Consider the following 25,462-nt stretch of genomic DNA (forward strand, 5'->3'; position numbering starts at 1 on the left):
ATGTGAAGAATAAGTCTATTTATTCCCTCTTTCTGGTACCACCCTTCGATCGAAACATAAGAGGAAATTTAGTCCAAAAGAGGCCAATGCATTTACTTTTCATCTCACTCTGCTAAAATACTCAATCGACTTCAGCTCAAATCGAAAATGCTGTTTTTCACCGAATGAGGCTTCCACGAAAACCGGTTTCAGAAAAAGGTCTGTGGAGTTTCAGAGCTTGGATCTTTGGATTTGTATCAGAACATCTGGCAGCTTACCCATCTCGGGATGGTGCCTTCCCTCAACAGGAACGCTGACTGTCCGACGCAGCAGCTTGTTCCTGTGAGTCTCTGAGCGCCTCTCGCGCATCAGCAAAGGGTGTACCTGCAAAGAAAAGCAGAGAGTCGATCAGCAAACACTCCTGAAGGGACGTTAAGTAAAGCACTGACTGCAAACCTAAAAGTAGTGTGGTAAAGTAAAAATTGCAGAACTAAATGATCTATGATCTTGTTTTCCTATGAGTGGAAGGAACGGTCGCAGTGTTCTGTAATGTTCTCTGAGACAAGGTTGGCTGCACTGTTTATCTGAAGATAAAGTCCATTTAAGGGTAAAGCTGGTGCGGTGACCTGGAATGTTGTACGCAGCAGGCAAACGTGGAGAAATATGGGTGGAGAGTGATGGCGTTTAAATTGGGAAGGCAGCACGGGAAGAGGGGACTTCACCCCATCCCTGCGACGCCGGCGTATTTCTGTAATCTGTATTTTATTCACAACGCTCAATAAGTTGTCACTTCTTTAACACGTCGTTGCCGCTTCATCCTTTGTGCGCTGAGTGCTGTCTGGAAAGGGCGCGGGGCCGCGGGGCCCCTGCGCGCAGCCTAGGTTCCCTCTGCAGCAGACCAGAAAAGGTACGCAACACTTCTGACAAGCTGGTATCTAATATGTCAAATATTATTTACCACAGTAGACCAACATTAGACGCAACTTTCCTGGATTTTAAAACTGGACAATTAAAGCAATACGACAACAGCAATTCAGTTACATTTGGAAAGTACTTTTCAGATTTAAAACCCGAAGATCAGTGGATTTTTTTCAGTTCTCCACATCACGTCGATCATCTCAGCATCTTCAGATAACTGATAACAAAACTAAACACATTTTCCTTCAACTAAAACACAGTTTAGGTCAGTGTAGCTGAGTGATGGAGCTCTGCGCACCCACTGCGTGTTTGTGCACCACTACTTCAACACCTTCAACACCTAGAAGAAGCTGCTTCCAGGTGTTTCATCCAGATGTTGCTTCATCAGTATCAGTGGTTTTGGGAGGGTTTAGGGCATTTTCCAGTATAATAACAAGCAGTTAGAATTCAAGGCAGTTGTGAACCTCAGACCTCCCTGCCGTAAAGAGTTGTTGGATTTGTTTTGTTTCGGCTGCTCAGGCAGGTCCTGCCTGGTCCTGCTGATGTCTGAAGCAAATGTTAATCAGTAAAAGCAGAAAAAAAAAGGAAAATAAAGAAAGGCTCAAAGTGGTTTTTAGATTCGGTTCACTGCGGTGACAAAAAACGACACGCTCAAATCAGCTTCTCTCGCCGACCAAAAGCATATTTCAGATTTTTAACAACTTTGTTGTTTGCATTACTACCTTAAACAAAACCAACATGTTGATTCCATGAATTCCATTCACACTTTCATTCTGAGTCTTAATGTTTTAGGGTTACAACAAGCAGACTCAGATAAACCCACCAGCCACTGCTGGTGCAACTCTTTAATCGCTCAGACTGGAAAACTAAGCCACACTTTGGTTCCACATCTTACCTCAAGAGAAATTAAGATAAAAAAAAAAAAAAGATTGCCTTAGCAGGGAGGGATCGAGGGGGGTCCAAGCCTGCAGTCAGGGTGGCACAGCTTCACCCTGGACCCCCCAGAACAAGGCCCCAAAGTCCCTCAATTCATAAAAGTGAGACTTGAGGGAAAACCAATAAAGGGCGATTTGAGACGTGGCTGCTACGCTCAGAAAATACAGCATGCTCTGCAAAGTACAAAACTGTAAATCTCAGCTGAACACCGGAACTCCTACTTTGTTCCGACCAGAAAAAAATACTCAATGGGCTGCAGAGTGAACAGAGAAATTCATGAAGCTCTGCTTCAGCGTCGCACTCTGATGCCCCGACGGGCGGAAGCCGCTGCGCTGAGCCACACCGGCTAGCTGTTACTGGAGAGATCCTGCATTTCAGTCCCATTTAGCTAATTAACACGTTTTCAGTTTAATTACCAAGAAAGTTAATAAGCAAGAGATTTTATGTATTTATAACAAGAACAAATATAAAAGTTATTTTACATGGAAAAGGATGACAGAAGTTCTTCTAAATGTTTATGATCCAAACTAACAGCTGCAAAATATCATTAACATGCTAGATCTGGCTTTTAGTTGGCACATGCCGAATAAAAATCTTCCTCCAAAGGCAGGAAATCTTTTTACGTTTACAGTTGAGGTTTTCAGGCATAAAGGTTTAGAGGACATGAAGAAAACACTTCATAACAACCGAATTACCGCATGAATTAATGAAAAGACACCATGAATAGTCGCACTGCGAACTTCTAAAGAGGACAACGTATATTATGTGAAAAAAAACTATGGTTTTCCAGGTAAACGCATCTTTAGAAGTACCAGCGTTAGAAGTGAAGATGAAACTTCGGAAGATGTATATTTGCACATGTGAAGGGTTGGTTGAGCTTCGTAGAGCCTGATGCAAACTTAAGGTTTTATATAAGTGTGGGCCGTTTATATTTCCAACATGATGCAACAGTTTTTGATCCGTCTTGCAACCCCCCCCGGTGTGGCGGTCAGCTGCAACATTAAACTCACTCTGGAAAAGCTCCATATATCTTGCTTTACATAAGAATACTTCAATACTACATGCAATCAGCAGATTATTTCATTATTTCTTTCCATTAATATTTTATCAGACTTTTAATTCATATCATTTATTAATTTCAGTTTATTAAAGAAAAGTTTTATTGGTGAGGGTTTATATATTTATTTATTTACTTTGATACCACTCATTTAAAATGTCCCTGGAGACAAAAGAAGTGATTTGAAATGAATTCAGTTTAATTGAAAAGTCATGCATCTGAAGCGTCACATTAAATATTCATTTCTCTGGAATGTTGTTGCTGAGGTTGGGCTTCGACTTGGAACAGAGCGATTGTGTTCAAAACTGTTCCATCAACATCCATAAATAGACTTCCCAGTTTAATGTGCAGAATTAAATCTGAGCTTTACTGACTGTTGAACTGCACAACCTGTGCGTCAGGACGGTGACGTGGGGGGTGAAGGTGTGGACCCAAATGCAGGAGTCGGGAACTGGGATGCAGGTAGAAGACTGATTTATTTTAACCACAGGAACTCAGAAGACTAACTCAGGGAAGTAACACAACAAAATGATCCAACAACTGGGAACTGAAAACCAGGAGTATATATACAGACAACATAATGAGACACAGGTGTAATGACTTAGCAGAGGACCAGGTGATCTAATGAACAGAAACAAAGGTTAAACAAGAATAAAGACAAGTGAACTAAACAGGAAAACTACAAAATAACACAGGAAACCAGAAACAAAGACACACAAAGAGTCCAAACCCTGACACTGTGCGGGTGTATGTGAGTAAGTGAGTACAGAATGTACCAGCATACATCTGAAAGTCGCGTTTTACCCGCTTCGTGCTGCAGCCACTGTTGTGTACTCAACGCACGTCAAATCAAAGAGTTTGTGGGAATGACAATCTGTGTCTGCAACTGCAACGTGAGGACATAAAAGAGCTGCTGTGAACACAGAGAGCCGGTGTCAGAAGGTGGAAGGTACTGCAGAGAACAGTGCAGGATAGTGCTGCCTGGGGGGGGGGCTTGGGGCGAATCCAGCCACAGTGAAGGACGCTGGCAGGTCACAGTAAGCCATATGTCCCACAAGACAGCAGCAGAGTGCCACATGTACTGCATGAGCTCAGCTGAGATAAAAGAAAGCCACAGACTGTGTGTGTGTGTGTGTGTGTGTGTGTTTATGCTTTCTGCAGGACCAGCCTGTATTTGTGAATGTGCACAAGAACTATTTTCCACAACGCTACATGAAACTTTCATGCAGACACTGCAGCAAATGAGGCCACTTCTACTCCTTACTACTGATGTACAGTTGCATCACAGCAGACAGACGAGCGTGCGCACGCGCTCACGTGCACGCCGCTGCTGCGGTGATGTGGTTAGAGCCGCCCAGCAGAAGAAGCTTCACATCCCAGCATCAGGGTTCTCTTTCTTCAACCTAATCAGGTGCAAACATGATAAATCAGCAGCAGCGGAACAGTGATCATTTCTCCAAGCACCGTGCACAGAAATGCTTTTTCATGCTGTGCGTTTTGGAAACTAACATGTCTAGTGTGATTAAATTACAGTACAACCGCCTTGATGAAAAATATATTGGGCAGCATCCATTTTTTATGAGTCTAGAGTAACAACTGCACATATTGATATTTCACTGACTTTGCTTTTTGTTTCAGCTTTTGGAATTTGTCGTGTTTTTTTGGGATATTTCCCCGCAGCTGATAATCACTGGATATCCCTGCTGACGTAACCATCCACTGTAATAATCCTGTAGTTACATGGAGCAAAAGTGGCATGAATTATTCATGGATTATATATTTTGACCTATAATAGCAGGAGGAGTCCATTGTGATGATACTTGTGAAATGAATTACAGCCTTTTGCTGCTGGCAGTCACTATGACAACACAAAGTTACTGTACAAACCTCAGCTTGACTGTGCAGTCAACACGGAAACACAGCTGGAGACAGACTGCTGAGTATGAGAACTAAAACATGCTTGAAAATAAAGATTTTAAAGACACTACAGTAGTTTTAAACTGTAGAACTGGCCTTCTGTCTTAACGCGTACTGTGTTACAGCTGCCTGCTAATTCTGATAACCTTCACCTGGGATGACCTGCTCTAACAAAACTCTTGCTGCCTCCTGGCTGGGATTGGTCCAACCCGTCACATGCTCATCTCCTCCCTGCTCATTGGATAATTGGAGCTCCAATCTCAGCTGCTTCCACTAATGGCCGGTACCTAAAAGACACCTGGAGTCCTTCACCCAGCGGCAACCGCTGGCTCAGTGGTGGTCTGCCGTCAGCTTGTGTTGCCGTTGGACTTTGACCGTTTGTATTTCCAGAGGACACTGACTGAGCAGCATTGTTTCCTCTTGTTTAGTTCTTTTTTTTTTTGTAGTTCTTAAATCTTGTTTGTGGAGATGAAACCAGTAGTGTTACATCTGTACGTTTTTTGTTATGGTTAAACCAGTGCTGTTTTGTTTGGGAAAAACACCTTATATGCCAGTTTTCCTTTTGGGTTGGCTGTTTTGAGGCCCTTTGGGGTTTTAAGCTGCATTCGTACCCCATTACCATTTCTGGTCTGTTCTTGCCTCATCTTCCCCATTGGACAATAGATCTATACTGATCCATGTGAACATCTTGCCACAAGTCTTTCTTTTGTTCGGCTCAGTTGCCCTAGCAGAGTTTGGGTCGTAACAAACGGTATTGTGAGATCTCTCCAGCCAGTAAAGGACAGTATGGTGTTGACTCCTATCAATGAATCTGTCCGTTTTGTCTTTTCTTTTCTGTCTTCCTCTGATAAATCTTCTTTGCTGAATCACCATGTTCAAAGTGCCCGGTGTGTTTATATCCCATGCTAGTGTGTGACATGGGGTGTAAAGGTTAACTTGGCTGAAATGCCACGTGGCATCCGGGAAGAAAATGTTTTTCAGCGTCGGGATGCTGTTTGCAGCAACGGCTCCAGAAATACGCGACAAACAAGTCCAGAAAGACGAGTTTGAAGGTTACATTTCGCATCAATAAGCTTTCTACACTATTATTTGTAAGAATTTAGATCCAAATAGCTCAGCAAACTTTCTGAACAAAATTTACGTTTTGAATTAAAATGACATTTGGTCACATTTTTCGTTGTTTTTTGTTGTTTTGTTTTTTTTGGCTACAAGTTTCTCCGATCACCGGTTCGACCAGGAATCAGTCCTTAAGTGTCCTGCAGGTATTAAATGCTTCGCTGATTCTAATCGAACATGTTAACCCCCTACATTTCTCTGTTCATGGTCATACAGCTACATTCCTGCATTACATACGTGTCTTCATCACCAATCAAATCAAACTTTATTTCTAGAGCACTTTTCGTGCTTTTAAAAAAAACCAATACAAAGTGCTTTACACCAAATAGATAAAACACACACACACATTCATCCACAATCCCCTTACACCCACCCACACCCACCCTCACCATGCCCTATTAGCCCCTATAACGGTTAAAAGAGGACGAATGGCCAGGTACATGTGCACCAGATAAGGAAACGATATCTTCAGGGTTCCTCTACACAAAGGGCAACCCCCCCACCCACGACCACCCAGGCCATCACTGTGGGGGCCACCCGGGTCCGGGCTGACAGGACCCACGCCTCAACTGTAAGGCTGCCGCGCTGGATCCGACCCACCAGACAGGGACAGCCCTCAGTGAAGAGGACCCCAATGAGGAGAGACCCAGAGACCCTGTGGAGTTCTTAAAAACCACGCAACATAAAACAACGCCATGAACCACAAACTGTAGCCTCAGTTTCATGTTCTTAGCTGACAGGAGTGGCATTTGATGTGGTCTGATTGGCTGATTAAATGTTGGTGTTGACCGTAAATGTGTACCCAATCCAGTGACCAATGAGTGTAAAGATAAGTTTCCTGTAATGCACTTGTGGTGTGTAGATCTGCACTAGGGATGAAAAATATCAAGTTTTTCTATCAAGTTCATTTTTTTCTGTTTGATTTAATACTTATTTGACTAAAATAAAAGTAATTTAACTGGAAACGGGTGTGTGACTGCTTGATGTGGGCAGAGATATTAACTACTATGTGGCTTAAAACCTGCAGCTCCTTCACCTCCCTGCGTGACATTTTCACACCTGAAAGAACAAAGACTTCGAAAGGCTTCGATCTCAGTTCAAACCTTCTGAAATCATTCTGCTTCAACTCAAAGCCAATCCTCATCAGTCCACACAGCTTTTCTCTTTTAATTCCGTCCCCCAGGTTAATGAGGGAAAGAGCAGCAGCGCGACCAAACGCTCGTTCAGCCCGTCTTACTGAACACGCTTTGCATTAATCTTTCATTCAGTCTGCTCTCTATTGATCAGGAGTGGAAAAAAACTCTTCCAGCTGAAGCTCGCTTTGTAGTGTTGCTAAATTTATGTATAAGCAAAGCGATTTCATAATGCAAGCACTGTGTCAGCTCTGGTTCCCTGAAAGAGGAACGGGGGGGGGGGGGGGGGCGGATACGGGGGAGTAGCAAACTCATACAGCAGGTAATGTCGCTGAATGGTTTTGTGGTTATTGAAGGGATGGCTGTGATTTTCAGCAGGGTTAAAGTGATGCTTCTCTCTCTGTTCAGATTTTCAGCTGTTGCCATGGAATCCAGAGGAGACAAATGGACCGCTCTCACTTTTATCTACAGCATGAGTTATGAGAAGGTTACAAAATGCATGTTAGGTGGGTTAAAGCTTCCCGTAGATTTGTGTCTTTTACACATCAACACCTTCTGCTTTTTCTCCTTTAACTCTTAGTTCCACAAAAACGGGGTTCAAGCATGTGTTTTACATGAAGATCATGTAAAGATATAAAATAATCTTATATCCATACAAGCTTCAGCTAAGCCACCATCTAGCTGTCAACACAGTTCAATAACAAGGAGCTAAATATGATCATTTTCTTCAGTCACATCCACTTAAAAAAAACAAGCCTTCTAGTTTCTTCTACTGCTGCCGTGCACATTCATCACTGCCAACTTTACTCAAAAATACCTCTCTAACCATCCTGACACATCAGCCCACCAACAAGCAGCCCACCGCCGCGACCAGCACAGAGAAAACATCTGGAGGCTATTTTTCCTCTCCGTGCAGCAGCATTTGATTGGTCAGATGTCGCAAGCTCTGCAGCTGGAGACGTGACATAACACCGGCTCTGGGCTCGCCATGAGTTGGCACGGGAAGCTGGCAGGTGTGCACTGGGTGTCCATGTAGATGCAGCATTAGATTCGCATGCTGACTCTTAACCACATCAGCTGGCGCATGAACACTTCACATACATATTTTAAAGGTTTTTTTTTTTTTATTTCGAGCACATTTTGTCAAGAATAAAAGTCAGCTTGGTGCTGCCTGAAGCCGAGCTGTGATGTCCGTTTGCCCTCATCTGACCGAGCAGATGTATTTAGAATCTGTTAAAAGTTGGGTGAGCCTGCCGTGACGATTGCTACGATACAGCGGATTTACTGAGGCCGGCGTCTTCTCCGAGACGTCACGGCGATACGCTCAGCGCCACTGAACATGAAAACAGCTTGATAAAGAATAAAGTTTGGGACGTCTCATTTTTTAAGGCCCGGCCAGTTGGTCGGATTATCTGCAAAAAACGACACAAATTGTGAGAAACACATTTTGTGAGGGAACTGAGACGCTGTTTGAGGATTCACACGCAATTGTTTGACTCTGCTGAGAAGATTTCAGGCAAGAAAAGCTCAGTTCTCATGTAGGAGCTGCGGTGAAACGGAGGAAACGGCGTAGGGAGAATGAAATTACAGGAAAACCTCGGCTCAGTATCGTGTGTGTGTGTGTGTGTGTGTGTGTTATACATTGTAAACGAGGGGTAGGAAACTCCGGTCCTCGAGTGCCATGGTCCTGTAGATGTTAGGAGTTTCCCTGCTGCAACACAGCTGATTGAAATTGATGGCTGATTAGCAGACTTGTACTGAGTTTGATGTCAAGCTTTTCACAAGTCTGTTAATTAAGTCTAATGTTGCCGCAGAGAAACATTTGCAGGACAGTGGCCTGAGTTGCCTACCCCTGTTGTAAACTGTGTGTAATTGTGCACATTTATCTGCGTAAAACATGGTTTGTTACCTGTAAAAACCATTTCTGTGTGCAGTTTTGGCCTGGAGGTTCAGCCCTGGGCGAGCAGAGTGACGAGGAATGAGCAGACTGGTTGATGATAAAAAGACAACTGGAAGTCCAGTTTCAGACTGGAGTTTGGACAGTTTAACACAATATCTAAACACGCCATTTGCAAATCACAAAAATGCACAAATGTTAATATTCTACACACTTTTCTTTACCTTCAGCCTCATAAATGTGACATTATTGTGAGAATAATAAAGAATGATGATGAAGGTAAAAAAAGCAAAACACTGCAGTTAGTTATCTGATCTGTTATCGGATTCTGAACATCAACACATCAATGAGCTTCATTTTCACGTTTATTTATTAACGATGACAGAGAGGACGTCAGAAGGTCCTAATTCATGCAGCTTTTTGACATTCGTGCAGTGGTGTGAAAAAAAACCCATTTTAATTCAGTCTGATTTCATTGCGATCAAGTTAAATTACAAATAAATTGTAAGTCTAATGGGCTCATGCATCTGTGATGAGAAATGAAACTGATCTATGTCTGATTACTCCCTCATGACGGAAAATTAACACGCTTGTAAAATTCCAGTTAGATGAAAACAACTGTTCGCTTCATGAAACAGACGGCGGTCTCAACATCGGGGAAAACGGGGTCGATGGAGGGATGGTGGCGCTGAAGACATGGCGGATAAGATGGTGTCTGAGGGAGGAAGGGAGGGCCACTGATGTGCAGGAAAGAGGGTGTTTTTGTTCAGCTTGGCAGGCTGAGGCTGAGCGATGCTGCGGGATGACTGGCCCATATGTCACTGTTAAATCCTCGGGCCCAGCTGTGAGGAGCAGCAGAATGTGGTGGGACGATGTAGATGGGTGTGAACGAGTGTGTTTTCATGTGTGCTTGCAAGAAAAAGAAAAAAAAGGATCATTTTGTGCAGGAAGAGAAACTGTTTGATGTGGGAAAACTGTGTTATCTATTATTTGCAGACTGTCTAACACAGATTTAATACAAAACACACAAGAACCTACATTTATTACCGAAACACGACAGAAACTTTGTCCATGCAGCTGCACAAATACAGCAAATAATTCCACTTCAGCAGCAACACACACACACACACACACACACACGCACACACACACACTTCTGCTATAGAAGATCGAGCCAAAAGCGTCTGTTTGTCCTTCAGACCATCAGCAGCGTCCTTTCCCAGACAGATGTTCGTCCTCTTCACGACTGCAAGTGCTGGCAGCATTCATGAAAAAATCCACAGCGATCCAAATTACAGGAAAAAAATTCATCAAAGCTCAGTCACGCCAACTCCACTCACATTTCTTCCCAGTCTTCAGGTAATTTGTGAAAAATCCATAAATAAAAATGATCTTTCTGCACATGGTCATGTGAAGCTATTTCCATGACGACCAGAGGAGATTTAAAAGCATCTGATATTAGCTGTAAATTTGCAAATTGAGTTTTATATATTTTATATAGCCCATTGTTTTGCAACAGCAGCTGCTCCACAATTTAAATTAAACACTGCCCAGTGAAAATATATAAAATCTAGAATAAAAGTAAAAATAAAACACACACATGCTCAGTTTTGCTCAAATACCAGCATAAAAAAGTGGGTTTTAAGAAGAGACTTAAAACCAGACGGACTGGGCAGCTCTGATGTGATGAAGAAGGCTATTCCACAGCTTAGGAGCAGGAACAGAGGAAGTCTGTCACCCTGGATTTAAGTCTGGCAAATGGGACCATGAGTAAGAGCTGTGAAGAGGACCTCAGAGTCTGGTTGGAGCATGTTGGTGTAGCAACTCTGACCAGCATGATGGAGCCAAACCTTTAAAGGCTTTAAAAACGGTGAATAAAACCTTGTACTGGGTCCTAAAACAAACTGGAGGAAAATGCAGGGATTTCTCTTTTGTGCCTTTGTTTAGTTTAAGATGTCATACACATCATAAAAGGGTCTATTTTTTAGCCATTTTATCATCAAATATACTGTAATGTCTAAAATATAACTGTGTAGTTGGGGTGTCTTTATTTATCCAACCAGACACAGTAAAAAGAAAACAAAACAACAACATTTAGAACAAAGTTATTTAGGTTCAGGCCCCTAGATCACCTTGTCAGGGTTAGGTACCATGTTGTTATGGTTAGGCACTTAAATATAAATTATTTCTATTTTTAGGCATACAATATTACTTTATATTAGGAGAGATTTTTAATCCATTTATAATGCTCTGATACACCAGATATACTTAATCCTTTAATAAAAAACATTTAGTGGAGCAGAAGCAGAATGGGATTACCTCTTTTAATACCTTGGTAAAACTTTGCCTTGGAGGCTGTCAGTCTTGTGTAAAGTTGCATTTTTCCTCCTTACAATCTTCTGTCAGGACTCACAATATAAAACCTAGATATAAAAAAGTTGTGTGAAACCAAAACCACTCTCTACACTGATGACTCGTTATGCTATATGTCATATTTAGCTGCCTGCAACCCAATAAACACTTCAGCTAATAATCATTTGGCAACATCACAGGATATAAATAGTATCAAACTATAACATAAACTTTATATTTTATGTTATAAATCCATTTGTTACAGTTTCTCACAGTTCTGAGATCCTCATTACGCAGAAATGTAAGGATCAAACGCCAATATGACCTCTGGGTTTCCAGTAGCAGTCTTTACATTCTGGCTATGACACATTTAAGCCTTATTTGATTTAGAGGCAACATCTGTGACAATCTGTATCATTTTAAGCCCTACGGCACGCTCCCCTTAATTTTTCTACTGTTTTGCACATAAAACAAGTGATTGTCAAAACATCTCTTAGGATTCAGAGGCCATTTAAAAGCTACTTTGGTTTATAATCACTCTACATTTATGCCCCGCTTGGTACTAATCCTGTTTTTCCTTCTTCCCAAGTGGATAGCATCTTTTCCTCATGGTCAACTCAAGCTGTTATAACTTTTAAAGGTGTTTTTTTTTTTTTAATGATTTTAACAGTCTCAATAGTTTCTCTTTCTTTGTCTACAGGTTGTTCATAGCTCTACTTATTCTAACCTACCAAGACTTTTTCTTCACATCAAACCAAACTTCAAAAATAATAAAATATATAGAAAGAATAAAATCTGTACAGCAGTTAATTCAGACATTTTCTCATTCTCATTGTGAAATAAACCCGTCCTTTAACACATATTCTGCTCTCTGCCTGCTCTTACCTTTTGGACAAAGATTTTCAATACAAAGTCAAAGATATGAGGAAAAAAGCAGGAATCTTCAGGTTTTCCCATTACTTTCATCCCTCCGTTCATCCAAGAAGGAGGTCTCGGCTCCTGTGATCCTTGTGGCCCGATGACTAGCAGTGATGAATAGAAAGCAACAAAGCAACCTTCTGCAGTGGATAAAAGCATATTTTACTTTGTTAGACTTGTCCTTTTGACAGATTTGGGGATTTGTGGGACCCTCTTTTTTTTTTTTTTTATCTCCCATGAGGAAGAGTCTCTTCTTCTATTCTTACTTGAAAAGGGTTAATTTACTGTATTTTTTGTTATTGAAGACTTTTCCTGTGTTTTCTTTTCCATGTTCTTTCAGGCCAACTTAGATTTCTCTGATTGGATTCAACTTGGCCCTTTCTATTCTATTCTATTCTATTCTATTCTATTCTATTCTATTCTATTCTACAGTCATTTAGCAGACGCTTTTATCCAAAGCAACTTAAATATGAGTGAGAACAACACAAGCACAAAATCAAACAGTAGAGGAAATCGTAGGAAGATGCTAGTGGACTGTCCACTTGGATGCAGATCCTTGCATGAAGTGCTACAGGCTTTTTTTTTTTTCTTCTTCTTTGTTTACTCCCTTCCCACTACATAATATCACCTATGTAACAATACCAAAGAATTAATACCATAACATTTGTTGCAAAGAACTGGGCTAAGTTCTCCAACTTTCCAATAAATACAGCAATACTAAGTGTTGAAGTTCTCCTTGAAGAGCTGAGTCTCAGCTTGCTCTAAAAAGTAGACAGGGACTCTGCAGAGCGGACAGAGTTTGGGAGATCATTCCACCATCGTGGCACAACAGAGGAAAAGAGTCTGGCTGGTGATTTAGTCCCACGTTGTGATGATAAAACGAGTTGTCTTTCAGTGGTGGAACGTAGCTGTCCATAGGGAGTGTAGGCCTGGATTAGGGAGTGAAGGTAGACGGGAGCCTTTTGAGTTATTGTTTTGTAAGCCAGAAGCAAAGCTTTAAATTTGATACGTGCTGCAACCGGAAGCCAGTGAAGAGCGATTAGCAGCGGAGTGACATGAGCTTGTTTGGGTTGGTTGAAAACCAGACGCACTGCGGCACTCTGGATCATCTGCAGAGGTTTAACAGAGCATGCAGGCAGACCTCCCAGTAGGGAATTGCAGTAATCAATGCGTGAGATGACCAGAGCCTGAACCAAAAGCTGAGTTGTGTGTTCTGTCAGGTACGGTCTGATTCTCTTGATGTTGTAGAGAGCATATCGGCAGGTATGGACAACCGAGGCAACATGGACCTTAAGGGTCAACTGGTCATCCACCATGACCACAAGATTTCGGGCAGCAGGCGTAGGAACAAGTGTGACAGAGTCAAGCTTCACACTTAATTGCGGATGTATGGAAGGATTGGCTGGGCAGACAATGAGCTCTGTCTTGGACAGATTGAGCTGAAGGTGGCGAGCCTTCATCCATGCCGAGATATCAGCAAGGCAAGCTCCTGTCTAATGTGTTTATTTTATATTGATTATCATGGATACTCTTTTTTTTTTTTTTTTTTTTTTTTTTTTTACATTTACGTTTTCATTGATTATGTTACATTCTCATTCATTCATTCATTTTCTAAACTGCTTAATCCAATTCAGGGTCACGGGGAAGCTGGAGCCTAATCCAGCTGGCGTTGGGCGTAAGGCAGGGTACACCCTGGACAGCTCGCCACTCCATCGCAGCTACTGTTACATTCTCTTTTACTGTTATTGTGTTGTCCTCAGCATATGTCTGGTATATATCTTGACAGTCATTTAAACACCTCCATGACATCAAGACTCACAAGACACTCCTTGTCTGCAAGTTTATTGATGTTTCAAAGAAGAGTGAAACTACGATTCTCTATTTCTCTTTTATATATATATATATATATATATATATATATATATATATATATATATATATATATATATATATATATATATATATATATATATATGCCAATATTGCCGTCTCTAACTTATTTCTCCTTTTTCTTCCCGCAGGTCTTCCTGAATAAGTGCAGTTGTACATGTTGATCTGTCTTTCCTGTCCTCTCCACCCCAACCAGTCGAGGCAGATGGCTGCCCTCCCTGAGCTGGGTTCTGCTGGAGGTTTTGTTGCTGTTAAAGGGGAGTTTTTTTCCTTCCCACTGTCGCCGCGTGCAGCTCAGGATGGGGGATTGGATCCAAGTCATGACTCGATGCAATCAGTTGGTTTCTATTATAGGATATGTATGAATTGGCTCGAAATGGTGTGTATGTAAAGTGTCCTGTGACAACATTGTTGTGAAGTGGTGCTGTACAAATAAAGCTGAATTGAAAATTGAATTGCTATCAAAAGGCATGAGACGTGCAGATGTTGCTGGATTCCTACACAGAATCCAGATTGTCCCTTGTTCCATGCACTTACAGCCTGATCAATGCAAGAGTTTAACCACATCTTGTTACTCACAACTTCAATTCTCAACGGGACTACGCTAAAAGACAGAAACAAAACTTTTATAGCAGTAAGCTTTTTCAATATTAAATGTAAATAAAACAACGGTGAGCTGATTCCATCAATTACAAATGCTTTTCGGTGCTATAAGTGCATAAGAACATCTCAAACCACCCATGAGTCTCTGCATTGCAGAGTGAAAGATCTGGCCACGTCCAATTCTTCTTAATAAAAATGATAAATGGCAGAGAATCGCTTTTAAGGTCATAGAGATCCAGCAGCTGCTCTTAGCAGGCTGGCAGGAGACAAATTATGCCCAGTTTTCCGCTTTGGCTCGGCGCCTCCAAGGGACCGAAGAAAGAGAAAACTGTACACTTTCCACGCGAGGAGGCGAGTTAATCAAAGCGCTAAGATAAAAGTCATTTAAACCCTTGTACGCACCACATGACCTTTGCAAAAATGTTTAGTATCTGAGTGAGTGACAATTTTCACCTAAATGGCATGTAATTGTTCAACAAATACCAAGACTTTCTTGTTAACATCTGCACAAAGGTTGATGTCAGCATTCTCAACGAAAGAATCAGCCTTTTCTTTTCTCTTCCAGTCACAGCCCACCTACATTTATTACATAATTAATCCCACAACTCCCACACAGCAGCCACCTGAGTGCGCTCTCCAGGGTCATGAGCAAACACACTATCTACCTCTGAGCTATCCTTCATGCTCTGTGACAACAGTGGATACAGGCTGAAGCCATGGGGTGCTGTGGCTTGTTTGCAGACGGGCTTTAGTTCTTCAGATTCTGTATTAAAGCTGAAAATCTCAGCTTCTTCTCAAACTTAGCCTGCTCAAGGATTGTGCCTCTCAACAGTCTTCATTGCATAACACAGTTAGAGGAGTCGAAGCTCAGACCCATGACTTGGGGGACAGGGCACTGGTGCGTGGCAGTGGTACGCACAACTCTGTCATCTCACATTAATGTGAGATGGGGGGAAGATAAGGAGGAAGAGGATGGCATTCAGCCATCATCATCAGCTCTTTTGCTCCCCCTACAGGACAGACGGGGGAGTGCGTCTTGCCAGGGGCTGCAGAGGGAAATTAATACTGAGATTAATCTAACAGATTAGCTAATAAGTCAGAGAAAAGGCAATAAAGCAAAGTTTCAATACTTATTTCCTTATTTGCCGAATTTTATCTCAGAGTTTCAGTTGTCTTGAAAGAAATACGATCTGTCCAGATGTCGGAATATATGAGACTTTTCCACATTGTTTTTCCCATCAGCAGTCCAAACACATATCCAATTATCTTTATTACAATATTTTATCATCCCGTTAATTGACTGCTTGGCTCTGGATCATCTCAGCATTTCTCTTCATATTAATGCTGTTAATCAGTTCGTAAAATAGCCGACAATAGTCTCTGCAAATCGGTTATTTGTGCAACCTTTAAAGTTGCATTGGAAACATCCTCTTCTTCTTTCTACTGTTACATCAGTGCAAAACTCAAAAGATTACCAGACAGTATATATAAAAGCACAATGACAGACACGGGTGTTAAAGAGTCCATGTACCCGCTGGAAGGCAAGTGGTCCAGCCCCTGGCCCCTTCAAAAGCTGGATAAGACATAGTAAATATTAAAATGTACAACGGATTACTCTAATCCACATTAGGTTATATTAAGAGTAAGCAATAATCAAATTAAGATATATTAGTTTATTGCTGTATGAAGACAATGCATATGCCTCAGTAAGAATATTGGGTCCCAGCATCAGGACCAAGCGATGTATCATTCGGCACAAAATTACCTCCAGAAATTCTTTCCTCATCAGCCCTTATATAACCACGTCATAAGCAAATTACGGCTCATTTTGTTGCTTTCTCAGAACATCGTTCCGGCTCGTTTTTAACCTGGTTTGTATGTTTCCGTTACAGGATCAGCTGGAGAGCGGTGCAGAAAGAGCTCATGGTGAAACAGAAAGCACAACTTTAACATAAAGGATTAAAATGTCTGATTAGGACTTAAGATGAGGGGAAATGTTACAGTCGGGGAAAACAATTTGGACAAAAGTCATTCCTGGACTAAGTTCTGCAAAAACTCATCAGCAACGCTAAAACAGCCTCCTCCCTGCAACTCATAATCACCATAATCAGAATCTTAGTTATCGTTAGTGAATGCAGCTTTTTCAGAGCAGAACTGTGCAGCGTGCCGTCCAGCTCTGAGGAGAACACTTATTCCTTGGATTGATATGTGCCACTTTCAGTGAAGCTGTGAGGTCAAGATGACTGTTTCTTCATGTTTTCCTTCCTTCTGAAAGCGACTCTGTCTCCCTCCGACTCTAGTGGGGGTGTTGTACAGTATGTTGTTGTACTTCTGGGCTGTCTGAAACCATGGTAACCATGGTAACCACCTCAGGGCTGCGTAAATACACATTTCCCTAAAAAAAAACTTCTTTAGCTTTTCGCTCACTGTAAAGCCTCGATACTTTCCTTAAAAGTTCTTCACGTGAAGAAACACAAGATAAGAACTGAAGTTAACTGTGTGATTGAATTTCCATTAAATCTGCTGTCATCTGATAGGCTTGCCATCATTTGTGTTCCTTTATGCAAATCTTATGTGCAAAAGGAATGTGTGTGCATGGCGAGGATTTATTTAATATTTCTTAAAATCAATACAGGCCTATTAAATGTTTGAGTTACCTTATGTTGTATAGTTTGAGATTCTTTTAAATGATGTTTCTGTTAACATCTTTCCTCTCTATTATGTTGGTATTTTTAGCTTTTTGGCTGATCTTGTAGACTTTCCCTGTCAAATGCGTTTCTTAAAAATGAATAAAAGTTCAGCTACAGTAAAGCTCAATTTAATATGCTGCATATGGCGTTTAATGCACTTTGAATGCTGCAGGAGGTCCCTCGATGGACGAGTGCCAGTCAGCTGTTTGTGCAGAATGCTGTGCCAGCATTACATGCTGCATTTAAATGTATTGTGAGATTGGAGGACTTTACAAATGATATTGTTATAGTTTTAACAATGGCTAAGGAGAGCAGTGTACAGAATAACTCAGGAGAAAGGGCTTGTATGGATTATATTTGTAATTTATACTGTTTTCTTTATTGCTTTGTTTGTTTTTATTATTTCTATTTAATACAGACCAGTTCAGAGTCTGAAATAAAGATTTATGTCTTCTTGATAAAAGATTGGCATGATTATAAGTCAGCTATGGAGCAGTTACTGAACTGAATCCATGTGTCACCGACACAGAAACAGTGGCATTTGCTGCAACTTAATGCTGTGTGTGTACTCTTTTTAATGCAATGTTTGTTCATTTTTCTTGCATTAAACACGTTGGAAAGAAAGATTTTGTAGGGATTTGAACACAGACATCACAGGCACTGACAAGTTCTTAATGATGATCAAACAGCAAGTAATTGAAAGTGACACATTTTACATTGTCAGTTTTAATTTCACGGTTTCGACATTTAGAAAGTGCATCCTGTCAGCAGATCTATTTTTATTGGCTGATCAAAATGAGCCACGAGTGTTACCATATCAGCAAATCCGCCTGTAAGTGTCTGGACTGTAGGAAGCAGTTCAGCACTCTCTACAAAGTATATTCCGACTCTAGTTGACCCAAAGTCTTTTTATTTTAGATTTTAATTTTAAAAGAATCTCATTTAATTCTTTTGATTAGTGATGAAAAGTTCATTCATTCATTTTCCAACCCGCTTATTCCAATTCAGGGTTGCGGGGAAGCTGGAGCCTATCCCAGCTGGCTTTGGGCGACAGGCAGGGTACACCCTGGACAGCTCGCCAGTCCATCGCAGGGCCACACAGAGAGACAAACAACCACACTCACGCTGACACTCAGTCCTAGGGGCAATTTAGAGTAACCAATTAACCAAACCAGCCAAGGATCAAACCAGTGACCTTCTTGCTGTGAGGCCACAGTGCTAACCACTGCGCCACCGTGCAGCCCCGTGATGAAAAGTTACTTTTGCATATTCAAATAACTTGAAATCATGTGGAATGTTGAACAACCTTTAGTGAATTGCTTCCGTTTGTTACAGTGATAGAATGAAGTTTATCCAAGTTAATATATTAACTCAGTTCATGTTGACAGTCAGACTAACTCAAAGCATTTCTTACTAGTGGTGGAAAGTTTGCAAAGACTCATGGGAAATGTACATTCAGCAGGGATGAACATTTTATATGTACTAAACGTATGTCTTATCAGCTTGTTGAGTTATACACCTGACTCACAAGATTTCTTTTAAATTATGAAATAAAGTGTTTACAAAACAATAAAACCTTCCAAAGTGAATTGATTTGATTTTCTCTAAACTTTGCAATGCACATGCACACATTTTAAGTGTTTCAGTGTCTGCTAGACAACATGTTGGGGAGCTAGCAAAATGTAAAGTAGCACTCTGTCTTGGCTCCTCCCCCTGCCTTGACTCCTCCCCCTATATTGGCTCCTCCCCCTCTGGTTCTGCGCCTTGCATGATCCAAGGATTTTTTATTTTAGTTTTCTATGTTTTATTCGCAGCTTTTTCCACCAACGATTTTCTCTTTCTCTGCTGTTTAGCAGGAGGAGGCAAATAAACCGAGCCGGGTCGGGAAATCCTTCCTGCATTTTCTCAGCCATGTTTGCCTTCCGAGTTTCTTTTTCACTACTTTGTATTTTCATCCTAACACACTATTTATATGCAGGGTGTGGCTATCAGGTATGTGCTGCTGGAGGGGGAGGAGGGGAGCCGGGGGAAGAAGCTTACAAAATATAAGAAATGAACAACTCCATTTCCGTCCGAACGTTTGGATTGGTCAGAGTTTTTACAGATTTACAGTAAACTGAGGGGTCTAACTATATTTCTTATTGTTCATGATTACAGAATGTATAGACTACTATCAGGACGAGGAACCACTTCACCCAGAGTAAAAATAAAATGTCTCTGAGCAAGATGACCTACCCCAGCTTGAAGTCACATTAAACCTAAAAGATGTGTACTGTGAATCAACCTTTAAATATTGTGGACTTTTTATTTGTAGTCCGCTTCCTGTATTTGGTCCACTTGAAATGGGCCAAGACCTGCATTTGTAGGCAGACTGAGTCCGCTTCTTTGGTCCAAATCCAAATTTGTTTGGCGCGTTCACATTTCCCCCAAACGAAGTGAGTTTCAGTGTCGACTCGGATTTGAATCAAAATGGTTGATGTGAATGTGTTCTAACAGACAGCACAGCAAGACACCCACCACCAGCAATGTAAGCCCTGATTTCTGACTTATTATTAGGGTCCGAGCCATTCGAAGTAGGGCAGGGCCCTATGGTTTTCCAAATGTTTATCATTATTATTGTCAGCACAACTCGGCCATTTTTGACCCCCTTAGCCTCCGTGAAAAGTTGCGAAACTTGGCACACACCTCAAGCCCAGCAAAAATAGCTATATTCTAGGGTCTGCATACACGCCAATGCAAAAATGCCTCGACAGCGCCCCCTAGAACGCAAAAAATGGCCCTTAGAATGGGGTCAACAAGTTTAGTTTGACGTAGGACGACGAAATCCGGTACACGTCTAACCCGTCAAGACAAGTAAAAAAGTCAATAAAACACCTTTTGTCATGGCAACGGGGTGTCCGCCATCTGGGCGTTTACGCCCATTTAGCACTGTGTGTGCATGGTTTTTGAAGAAACTAATTCAGGATTCATGCCATTGACTTCCAACCAATCACAAAGCTCTGTGACAAGTTGGGGTAGAGACTTCGGCATGAGGCTCGGACCCGATGGATGCCGCTTGCGGCTTTAATTATTATTATTATTATTATTATTATTATTATTATGGTTATGATTATTATTATTATTACAGTAGCAGAAAGCAACTAACAGACATCCAAGGCTGACATTTACCTTGATCTTCCTCATTTTTATAAAATAAAGCTATTTTAGAATCATAGCATAAAATCTAAGTACAATAAATCGCTCTCATGCTTTAATATAAAGTGCAGTGTGAACATTAAATTACTTTGGAGCAACTTAAACCTTTTAAATGATTTTGGACAGAAAACTTAATTTCATTCCTTGCTACTAATTAAAGCAATTTCTTTAAGTTGGTTCAACTCTTCTCTTTTGACAGTGCAAAAGGCCACATGACTGACTCCAGTTTCTTTTGTGACACGCTTTAGACTCAACAGAGAAATTATTTCCCAAAGCGACACATTAACTCTCCCAGACACGGTACCTCCTGCGTCTTTCTGATGGCCATCATTCATAAAGAAGGAAAAAAGAAAGAAAAGAGAAAAGAAGTGAATGGAGCTGTGAGGCATGCTGAGACAGGTGGCTTGTGGGAGAACAAGAGAGTCCTGACAATCACCTCAGAGAGAGAGAGGGAGGAAGGAGGAGAGGACAGACAGAGTGGGTGGGTGGATGAAGAGGAAGGGTGAGAGCAGCAGAGATGGAGAAGCTGCAAAGAAGAGATGGAGGAGAGGGTAGAGCGATTGATTGAGGGATTAAAACGGGGAAGGAGGTAAAGTCGATGCAAAACAAACTCGGGATGGTCAGTATTAAAGCACACAGGAAGCAACAACGCTGCTGATAAAAAAATAACAGAATAAAGTCCTCCAGCTGAGTCCTTCCTCTGAATGGTGACGCTCCTGGCGAGCCACTGAAGCCATCTAAAACGAATGGAAATAAATTGAAGGGTGAGCGTGTGTGTGTGTGTGTGTGTTTGTAGGGAAGAGGGAGGAAGAGGAGGAGGAGGAGAGACACCCCGCTCTGCACGAGGTGAGTGACAGGCATGAATATTTAATGCCTCTCGCCGTCGCCGAGGTGACGGATATCAGCGAGTCAGTCTTGCTTCGGATCCATTCACAGCTGCTGTGTTATTGGCACAATTAGACGAGGATAAGGCTCTGATTAATTGAACCAGGCTCTCCAATTAATCCCTCCACAGCAGCACAGGTCACTTATCTGGATCGCAGTGTGCTTCTTTCCTCTGAGTGATTACGAGCTGAAATACTAATGGCAGCCATGCACACTCACACCTAAAGTCGCTCTGACTGGCCGATGGAGGGCTCGTGGGAATCTGTCTGAGCGTGTGCAATCCGCAGACGACATAAATTATGCAACCAGAAATCACAAAAAAGATGGGAGAATTCATATTTCCCACCAGACTGTAAGACGGAATTTCTTGTTTTGTTTCAGGACTGATAAATGTCACATTAAAGTCTAGGATGAAGGTGGTTAATGATCTTCAAACAAGTTATCTATGGCTACGTTCACACTACAGGCTGAAGTGACTTAAATCCAGTGTTTGAGCCCCTATGCGACCTGGAACCGATCTGATGTTTTTGAATGTGACCCAGGCCACTCTGATATGTGGTCCTAAAATTGATATGTATCTGATCTTCTGCCATGCGACTTCAGTCTGAACAGTCAGGTCGCATTAATCCACGACAAACGTCATTATTCTGTGTTTGTTGTTTATGAACTCTTTATCGGTAAATGCGCTGACATCACTCTCCCACCAATCCCGATTGCGACTCCGTACCCAAACGTTTCTCTCTACAGTTGTTGCTGCCACAGCTCTACAAAAGGCCTTGACCAAAACTTTTACTTTCCTCTTCCATAAACGTCTCCTTAAAACGAACCCATTCACTATGTTGTGGCTACGGTTGGACAAAACGTTTAACTTTTATTTTTTACTTTTACGGTTGGACAAATATTTTAAAATATCAAATGCTCTGCTGCCATCCATATTTACTTCTGCAAACGCAAAGACCTCACATGCACACTCACTGCACCTCGCTGTGTCTTCTACGCATGCGGGACGCTTCTGGTGCGCATGAGGTTCATACAGGAGATCACACACAAGTCACATTTGATCGGAAATGTGAACGGACTTTCAAAAAATTCGGAATTCACAAAAACATCCGATATGTGCAGCAAGCGCTGCAGTCTGAACGCAGCCTAACAGTAAAAGCAGCGTCTATAAAATGTTGAATGTTTGAGGTATGAAACTGAGCCATGTGACAAAATCATTTAACTGTAAAAAACAGTTTTCCTCAAAAAAACAGATGTGGACATTTGTCACCCTACGACCCCCCCACTGAGCCACCATCTTATCATGTGGAAGGGTTTGGGTGAGATCCTACAAGCTATGCTGTCAGGGGTTTCATGCCCCTGGTGGGGTCACCCAAAACAAACAGGTCTCTGTAGTTGGAGCTGAGTGTCCCTTCCCTGGACGCAGGTCACCGCCTGCTTTGGTTAGGGTGGCCACTTCATGCCTGGGGAGGGATTCTGGGTGTGTCCCAGCGGACAGCTGATAAAACCAGGGAAACCTTTGTAAAGACCTTTAATAAAGCACATGCCACATCAAACTTCCACTTCTCTGGGCTTTGAGGCGTTTAGGATGAACTGTTGTGCAGCGTAAAGAGGACTGTGGTTGAACCGATCAGTATTCTTTTGCAAGAAATGAAGCAAAGAGCAAAATGGGCATCCAGACTGTCATCAGCAACAAGTCCACCAGCCTGGTTCTTTGATGGCGTGAGGTTGGATCAGTGATCTTTGCAAACTGCATTTCCACGAGGAGAATTAAAGCAACACAACTAAATGTTGGCACATCTTTCCTAACAAAAGTCAAATCAGCATCCGTCTTGCATCCTGTCTCTTCTCTGCGCTCTCTCCAGCCGGTAAAACTCGTCTTAGTTCTTGCTCTGTCGCTTTCTGTCTTCTTCACACTGACAATATTTTCTAGCGGTGGGAAAATCTAATTGAAAAATCAAATATCGGGATGTTTCGATTTACAATTTTAAAATAGATTTTTTTTCTGTTAAAAATCTATTTTTTTTTCCAAATACATAAAAATGATCCATTATAAATTTTTTATCATTTTTATTGTTTTTATTGATCTTTTTACTTGTCTTCTTGGGCATTATAGCAGCAGAATGATGGTCTGGATACTGTGTGGGTTTTTTCTAATTGAAATCAAGAAAAATGAGTTTTAGACATTTTCTTTTTGTTTTTAATCTACAAAAATATGCAATATTGAAAAATTTTGAGAAACAATTTAAATCGAATCGGCACCCAAAAAATTGGATTTGAATCAAATCGGGACAAAAGCATATCTTCACAGCTCTAATATTTTCCTACATTTATTGCTTTCAAAGCAGCCAGTGTGTTGACATCTAGTTGATGACATGATGCAGTCCCAAAGCATGACTCCGCTACAGCAACACAGGCTGCCTGTGTGACCACAGCTTTTCAAGGGGAGTCCATGTATTTTTCTACTAAACCAGATTCTGATCACATTACAGCAGCATCGCTGAGGAAGAGGAGGGTCGTGAGCTGGCCTGGCCGCAGCTCTAAGCTGACGCGAGTCGCTGCGAGAATTTTAAAAAGAAAATGCAACAATTATGACCCCAATACCACAGAAGAAGAAAACCGCACCAGACTTCTTCACTACACAGTATCGTCAAAGCCAAAAGGTCTTCCTCGCGGTTTGAGAAGGAATAGCAACATTGCTGAAAGCTTTACTGCTCCATTGTTTTTGGGAAAAGTCATGCACTACGCCACCGTGACAGGAACTGGTTTCTGGACTTTTACACCCACAGGAATTGTACTCATAATACAAACTAATATAATAAGTAATCAGTTGTATCACTGCATGTTCATACCTACTGCAAATGCAAACTGCTTCCATAAGGTGCTGATGTGACACAATCCAGGTAAAAAAAAAAGCTGTATTTTCATGTACATGGTCTAATTATACCTGACCTGTGGAATCTGAGATGGTCTCTGGTTTTTACTAGTCCTTGCTCCTTGTCTGCTGGTGTTCTGGGTGGCTCGATAAATCAGCAGCTGTGTGACATTTTCTGTGTAGAACTGCTGTTTGATGCAGAGTTAAAAAAAAGCTGAAGAACAGTACCCTCTCCTGGCTTGAAGAGCAACATGAGATTTTACTCCTAAAGGCAGCAGATTTATGAGATGTCTGCGCTTCCTGCAGCGACACAGAAATTAAATCACCAAGGACAAAAATAGTCAAGTTAAACAGAAGTTACGCGCTGCTTGTGCAAAGCAAAAGGACACGGAGCTTCCTCAACAGCTCAACCTCGTGCTTGTTTAAGAGCTGTTTAACTGTAAAGCTGCCAAGTGGTTAAATACCTCTACCACATATGTCCGACTTACTCTGGCACTTTTATGCTCCATTCAATAAACATAAGACAGTAATGTCGATTTACACACAACTGTTCAGCAGAGACGTAAAGATCAACCCGAAGCACTTTAAACATGCAGGCTGTTATGTTTTATTAATGAATAACCAATTAACACAGTTGCGAATGTTTGTAAAGTACATGCAGCAGTGATGGGAGATGCTCTCGACTGCTCCATCCGTTCTGGTTGTAAAGTCTGCAAATTAAGTCAAAAATCCAAAAAGGAGAAAGAATATTTAGTCAGCAAACCAATCAGATCTGTAATACTAGCAAAGTTAATCATTTAACTTTTCTAAACATCGTCTTATACCTTTTTTTCTTCTTGTTACCTCTGCTTGCCGATTCTGCAACATTTCAGCTTACTGCGTCTGATCTTTTATTTTGTTTTATTACTTTATATTTTATTGATTTTATTAATCTATTCATTTTATTTTGTTTGCCATCATTTGTGCATTTATTTTTATATTATTCATGTTTTATCTAAATCATTTAATTCATTTAATTCGTGTTGATCATTTGTTTGATGTTTAATTGTATTTTATTTTTACACCACCCTTCCTTGTTATCTACTTGTTTTTACTGTATTT

General features: G+C 41.3%; 1 protein-coding gene across 1 annotated transcript in view; it reads right to left on the bottom strand.

The window, feature by feature from the left end:
• Window positions 1-25,462, bottom strand: part of syngap1b (synaptic Ras GTPase activating protein 1b) — a gene marked incomplete at both ends in the record, with an annotated part of 236,922 nt that overhangs the window by 140,788 nt on the left and 70,672 nt on the right. Inside the window, one exon of the mRNA XM_079240840.1 lies at window positions 258-363. Within this exon, the coding sequence (XP_079096966.1) occupies window positions 258-363 (106 nt within the window). The remainder of the gene's footprint in view (window positions 1-257; window positions 364-25,462) is intronic.

Source organism: Telmatherina bonti (assembly GCF_933228915.1).
Source record: "Telmatherina bonti genome assembly, chromosome: 5".
NCBI classification, from domain to species: domain Eukaryota; kingdom Metazoa; phylum Chordata; class Actinopteri; order Atheriniformes; family Telmatherinidae; genus Telmatherina; species Telmatherina bonti.